Source organism: Antechinus flavipes, chromosome 1, assembly GCF_016432865.1.
Source record: "Antechinus flavipes isolate AdamAnt ecotype Samford, QLD, Australia chromosome 1, AdamAnt_v2, whole genome shotgun sequence".
Lineage (NCBI taxonomy): Eukaryota > Metazoa > Chordata > Mammalia > Dasyuromorphia > Dasyuridae > Antechinus > Antechinus flavipes.
The window spans coordinates 437,632,016-437,639,403 of record NC_067398.1 but is presented as its reverse complement, the minus strand read 5'-3'; the positions used below and the strand labels follow the sequence as shown (position 1 = coordinate 437,639,403).

The 7,388-nt window shown below is 33.7% G+C and overlaps 1 protein-coding gene across 1 annotated transcript; it reads right to left on the bottom strand.

Annotated features, from left to right (window-relative positions):
- Positions 1–379: 379 nt before the first annotated feature.
- Positions 380–7,029, bottom strand: LOC127562586 (myelin P2 protein-like). The gene is made up of 4 exons (XM_051998472.1): positions 6,957–7,029; positions 3,779–3,951; positions 3,436–3,579; positions 380–433 (listed from the first exon to the last, which is right to left on the bottom strand). Exons 1-4 carry the CDS (start codon positions 7,027–7,029, stop codon positions 380–382), a joined length of 444 nt encoding a protein of 147 aa, XP_051854432.1.
- Positions 7,030–7,388: the final 359 nt, after the last annotated feature.

Sequence of the window (7,388 nt, the reverse complement as noted above, 5' to 3'; positions counted from 1 at the left end):
TATTCAACCAACTGCATACTCCTAACAACTATATGACCTAAACTATATTTTAATTGAAATCTTGATGATTGGCATAATTCCTAATCTATCACAGAAATCATATGTAAGAACAAGAGTTTCCAAGTATAGTGATATACTCAACTCTTTAAGCCTAACTAGAGCTACTAGTGGGTATGAATATACCCACATAATGTTTTGCTTTGATTTTAATGACCATGACAGTTTAAATTAGTTAAAATCCAGCTTTTAAATACAATGCCACAGTTTAATCCTTTTCCTGACAGGTACAAATAAAAAGAGCAAAAAAGCAGCAGCAACAGGCTAGGTTTATGGATCTAACCTGATTTTCCACATATCTGAGTGAGGAGATGGAGTGTCTTTATGATGCTTTCTCATAGATTCTAGTGCAAATAACTCCTTTCATCCTGCATTCCTAGAGAAGAAAAGAGATGGATTAATGTAGAGGGCCACAGATAGTGGGGGAACTCATTAGCCCAGAGGAAACCTGCTGACAATATCTGTTTTGGCTCCCCATTTCCCTTGATGTTTCTTTTCCTGAAGCATCAGGAGAACGTGCCCACCTGTGTTCTACTTGAAGTAAGGATACTTACAGTAGGGTGTTTACTCAGTGTGATTGATGAGGTAATGGTTCTTTTATTCACTTGTATCTAGTGTGATATGGTGATGTAGTGTTTCTACAGTTGGCACATGCTCAGTGTGCTGTAGTGATGTAATCATAGTAAGGTATTTAAGGGCTGAGAGGACTAGAGAGAAGAGTGTGTGTGCTCGAGCTCAATCTCAAACTCAGAGACTCAGACACAGACACAGAGAAGACTCCAGACTCCAGACTCCATCCTTGACCATGCTTGTGGTAGCTCTCTTGACTTTACCACATCTCCATCTTTCCAGAGATTCTCCAGAAAGCTAGTCCAGACACTACAGATTAAGTTTCCAAATTTCAGACCAAATCATAGATTGTTAGTAGTCAAATATAGATGTTTTTAAAACCTAGGTTCAAATTTAAATGGCAGAAAAGAGTAAATATGACTGAAATCAGCCATTTAGATTTAAAATATTTGATCTGAGTTGAAATTTATCTTCAATTGATTTGTTTAGTCAATAAATATTTCTTGAGCTATTCCTTTGTATAAAATACTATGTTGATGCCCTGGGTCATATAAATAGGAATGTAGTTCCCTTGAGGGAGTTTAAAATCTACTAGGAAACATAAGATAACACAATTATTGACAAGAGAATTCTGTAAGAATTCAAAAGCATCATGACAAAGTAGGAAAACCTTGGATTTGAAATCAAAGCTTCTGGGTTTAAATCTAAGCTCCATTATTTACTAATTATGTGGCCTTAGGTCACTAAATCTCTCTAGATGTTTTCCTCCTACCTGCAGGGCCAGGGCTTTATCCACTGTGCCATCTAGCTGCCCCTCAGTTTCCTCACTTGTTAAAAAAACTACAAGTCTGGGCTAATTGACCTCTAAGATCCCTTTTGAACATTAAATCTATTATCCTGAGACTACCATATAATATTTGGTAAAGGAAGTGCACTAGCAAAAAATTTTCATGAAGTAAGACAAACCTTGAAAGATAGGTGTAGTTTCAATGAATTAATATAATTAAAAGAGTATTATAGTGGAAAGGAAGAATATAGGCCAGATTGTGGAAGGTCTTAAATGACAGGCCAAGGAAAAAATGTGAGGTTTGTTTGGTAGGCAGTTGGGAGACACTGAATGCCCTAAAATAGTGGGTTGACCTGATCAAAGATGTAATTTAAAAAGATTAGTATGTCAGCAATGAGACCCAGCACCAAATTGTAGTATCCTTCTGGAGGTCCCTGTTCGGGCGCCAAAATGTAGTGTCTAGACTAGCTCTCTGGAAGATTTTGGGAACAATCTTGATCTTAATGGAAGAGTGAAGGAGGCAGGAGAGCCACCAGGATGATGATCAAGGATGAAGTCTCTGTTTCCAATCTTCTCAGCCCCTAAATACCTCAATATGATTACATCATTACAGCACAGTAAGTATGTGCCAATTAGAATGATTACATCATTATAGCACACTAAGTATATATGAACTAGAGAACCATTATCTCATCAATCACACTGAGTAGTGTTAATTATAAGCACCCAGTAAGTATCCCTTGCTTCAAGCAGATCACAGATGATCCTTGATTTCCAGGAAGGGAGATGGGGACCAAAGGGAAATGAGGAGCCAAATCAGATATTGTTAGCAAGTTTCCTCTGGGCTGACGGGTTTTATACCTTACCCAGAGTTACCCCCGTATCTGTGGCCCTCTATAGGTATGACCATGCATTAATCTGTCAATTTAGGAGAATCTATATGGATAGTCTATTGAATCCAGGGTTAGAGTAATTGGTCAAAGGAAAGAGACTGTATAGAGAGGGAAAAAAAAAGAAGATGAAAAGGGCCAAAAACATAGAAGCAAAGCTAAAAAGGAAACACAAAATGACTAGTTAAAGAAGTAGAAGTCAGTGTCATGGAGGTCGAGAGAAGACATTATCATAAAGGAGAGGATGATCCTGTTGTCAAATGCTACAGTGTGATCAAACAGTATTAAGAATAGACCATTAGGTTTGGAAATGGAAAACTGCTGAAAAGAGTTTACAAAACAAATGAATATTGTAAACAAGTTTTCCTATAGTTAATGAAATTAAAAGAACAAAAAGAACACATTAACATTTGATATTTAAAATAATCTCTGATCATAAAATCACAGAATCTTCTGGTTGGATGGGATTTTATGAACCATCTAGTCTGGCCTATTTCATTAGTCTTATCTAGTCATTATAATAGATCTCCAGTGACCTCAACTGGCCAGCATTTTATTAACCTCTGTAATAGAATATGAAGTATCCTTGAAAGTGAAAAAAGTTATATTTCTTTTAAAATGTTCTACAACTCAGACTTTTTATTAATTCATCATCATCTTCCTCTCCATAAGCCCAAATTAGAGAGATTTATCTGTGCTCACATTACTTTGTAATAGATTAGAGAACTTCAAATTTGGAAGGAAACTTGTCAAACAACTATATTTTAATATTTAACTTTGTTCTTACTTCTTTGTACTGGATCTTTCCTTTTTATAATTCAGAGAAAATGTATTTTGATAAACAAATAACTAAAGGAACAACAATATAACATAGAAAAGAGAGTGCTTATTTTGGAGACAGGAAAATCAGAGTTCAAATTCTGCCTCTAACATGAACTCTGTACAAATAACCTGTTATTTCTAAGCATGAGGAAATTCTTTAAGAGCTAAAGCCTTTAGTTGAACAAAATTTGAGATAGTGAAGGGAAATCCAGTCCCAATGAAATTACAGGTCTTTGATATCATATGGCTAACATGCCATCATTATCAATTCCATTTTTTCAGTATTTAGGGATAAGAAAAGACCCTTACCACCATCATTTTTCCATCCACCAAACTTCTCTTTATTGTAGTCTCTTTGTCTTCCCATTTCTGGACTTGATTCAGCACTCCTTTATCTAAGGTTATTGTAGTCTGCAAAGACAAAATCACATAAGCAGCTTGCCTGGAATCAAGCTAAACAAAGAAGAAATTTATTCTGTACCAAGTCATTGTCACAGGATAAGGCACCTAAGATATGGTGTTTGAGCAAAATGAAGACTTCCCTATGGATGAATTGTAAAATAATTAGTATGGATAACAGGAAGGAGACATGATCTTGTTGTCTATCCTTCGGTAGATAAGGAACACAGTAGAAAAAAAGTTAATCTCTCACCTTTGTTTTCCTGTTATCAGGGGTGATTTCTTCGAATTCACGGCCCAGTTTAAAAGAAATTTCTGAGCTGTTTAAGGCACTTTGAGTCCGGATGGTTATAACATCATTCTTCATGCTGATGGTCACATGGGGTTTTGCCATAACTGCCAGTTTTCTGGTAGCTAAACCCACTCCTGAAAATTGGACAGAGTTAGAATTATTTTGTCAGTATGAATATTTGCTCTTTCAAAAGAGAAGGCTTTTAATCACACTATCTTGTTCTTTTATGAATGTTTCCATGGTGCCACTGGTATAGATTAGACATAAACCATAACATTGTCAAAGAAGAAATCTTCCTGCCTAAAGGGAAATCATTTCTGTGGATTTTTTTTCCTATCCCTTCAGTAAAATTCAATTTTCAGGAATGAATTGAGCCTCCACAGAATAGAGAAGACTACTTAGCTTCAAAACTCTTAAGAATAAAAAATATACAATTCAGTACAATAAGTAAGAAGCATTCTAAGTTTTAAAAAATTCTGGGCTATGTTCACATTAATTAGTGCTCTTCAATATTTCTCTTTCCCAAAAAGAGAAAAAAAAAACCATGAGTGATAAATCCAGGTAAAGAAACCTGTCCTAAACCCTATTATTTGAATTATAGATTCTTAATTATTTCATTGCTTCAACAACCATTTATTGTCCAATTTGTATAAAGTACTTTCTCTAATAAAGAATATAATAATCAGAAACACTGAGGTACGTAGAGATGGAAAAAGCTAACCAAATTCATAGAAATATGTAGAGTTCTAGATTTGAAATCAGGCAAATATAAATTCAAATCCAACCTCCAATACCTTATAGCTATGTGAATATGAAGCTTTCTGAACCTCAGTTTTTTATATTTAAAAATAAGGATAATAATGCATATATTATCACTTCACATGGTTATTATTTCAAATGAGATAATGTATAAAAATAATTTGCAAACCCTAAAGAGCTACACGAATATAGTTTACTGGGCATTATTACTGCTAATTATTATGTCTTACAATATTTAGGGTTATATGAAAGGACAATCAAGAAATTTAAAAACCCTCATACCTATAGCATATCTGGTATAGATTTTTTTACAGTACCACTATATAAACTATATAATGCTATATTATACTATATAATGCTATATAAACATAAAACTCTTTACTACATAAAATCCTCTTTACTAGGATATAAAAATCTAAGATTACAAAGTGATCTTAATTAACAACAATGGTGGGAATAACTAGAATGAAGTTCAAAAGGGGTAGAGGAAAAATTATTTGACAGGAGGAAGAGAAGGCTTAATATAGGTAAGGATTCAGGATGTTAAAGCTGGAAGGAATTTGAGATATCATCTTTTCTAACATGTGATAAAGAAATTTATTTTATTGATAAGGAAATTGCGACTCAGAATCACTCAGTGGCCAAAGCAGATCACACAGCCAATCAGAGAGGTTATTAGAATTGTGAATTTTTTCAGAAGAGAAACTATAACAAGAGAATAGAAATCCAAGAACCAAATTTGGGAAGAATCAAACAGTTAAAGGATAAAAGGAGGAATAAGAATGAGAGAAGATACATCAGAAAGGCAAGAGAACTAGAGTTAGAATCTTTTCTAACTATTTCTTGTAGCTCTTCATGTATCCCTTTTTTTCTTTCTGGAAGGAAGAAAGGAAAATAGGAAAAAATAAAAAAAGCATTAATTACATGCTTCATGACAAACGTCTTGCTAAGTTATTGTGATTGGAATATAAAAACAAAGGCAATCCCTGAAGACAACACATAGAGTCAGAGAGAGGCACTTTGATCCAGAAAGTTAAAAGGATAATGAATGGGGACATAGTAGAACTATGTCTTAGGAAAATTGACTGTAAGACTTTTAGTAAAGTAAATCTTATTTTCTCATTGATTTTCACTATAAAACTAAAGATTCACAGTCACAGAAAAGTTGATGTGTAAGTGATTAGGGGTGGTCCATGCTGTGCCAGGATGATCATTTTCAAATCCCTGGTATACTATATCAGCTGGAGTTAATAGCTGTTCTCTATGTTGATAACTCTAAGATTCCTACAGCTGCAATTCATCACCTTGACATCATTGCTCTACCAGTATGAACATTTTTTTTCTTAAACTAGTGAGTATCCTCAAGATTTAAATATCAAGTAAGTAGATCAAAAATTTTTCTCTCAGTATTATAAAGTTATAATGAACAGTGACCAATTGGTTTCCATCTCTAATATGACTGAAATGAAGCAAATAGACTAAATGATCTTTATAGTATTTTTCTGTTATAATTTATGATTCCATGAAACAATTGGGTTTGCAATTAGAAGTGAACAACAAGTAAAAAATCTTTTATATTAAGTGTGCTAGCCATTGAATAATGAATAAAAATCTCATCTTTACTTATTATTTTATCCTAAGTGAAAAATCCATACATAAGCTTATAGGATAGATAGTCTGCCATTGATTTTAACATCCACCTTTAAGAAGGTAGACATCAGAGCCAATGAAGACAGATTCACTGCTCCTTTAGCATTCTCTACTTCTATATCATCATCTCCATTCTTATTTCTCCTTATCTCTTTCTTGTGGTCACTCTGGAATTAGCTAACCAAAGAAAGCCTCAATTTGTTCAGACAATGATATGATATTCAATGGGAGGGACAAAGAAAATTACTCTGCTGTGATCAGTAATAATCAAGAAGAATTCCACTATAAAATTTCATTTCTGAATAAGAGAGAATATACCAACAAAATCAAGCTAACTTAGTGAACATGCTATGGTTAAACACCAGACTCTTCAATTTGGGACCATTCTATATTCTGTTTCCATTCTTTCTCATCTGGAGTATGGTGGTCTCTAGAAAACAAGTGATAAATGAGAATAGAAGATGAATAGGTTGACAAAGCTTTTAAAAGTTTCCCCTTTATTAAAAAAAGTTAAAATTTAAAAGGATGAACAAAGAACTAAGTTAGTAAACTATTATACCAAGGTTTATATTTTCCATTTCAATTATACCTTTTCTCCCTTCCACTAAACACACAAATATCTGAATCCTTCCACAGAATGAGAGAGTAGGTGATTTTATGTTCTCAAGAAGGATTTTCTCAAACAGAATTTTTTTTGAACAGAATTATTTTTTAAAAAATCATTTCTTACCTAGAGCTTTCATGTAATCCTCAAAGTTTTCACTGGAGACCAATTTCCAGGTTCCCAGAAATCTGTTAGACATGGTGCTGGATCTACTGGACACTAAATGGTGACCCTGGCAAAAGAAAGTCAGCTACACTTCTCAATGAAAGGTAGGAATGAATTGCCACAGTTTCAATGGTATCTTTTCAAAGATGCTCTGGACATGTGACTGCTGCTAACATCCAATGAGGAAAGGCAGTGTCAGGACCAGGAGATGAAAGGTCTCTACTTTACAGCATTGCTCATTCATTCATCTAACACACAAAAAAATCCCACCCACAATCTAATTTTTTCTCTAGAAAGGGATTTGTGTTTTTTTTTTTAAATAAAAAATCCACCTAAATTCTTAAAGAAAAAAATGAAAAGAAAAAAAAAACTTGGTTAAATTCATATCTAAAT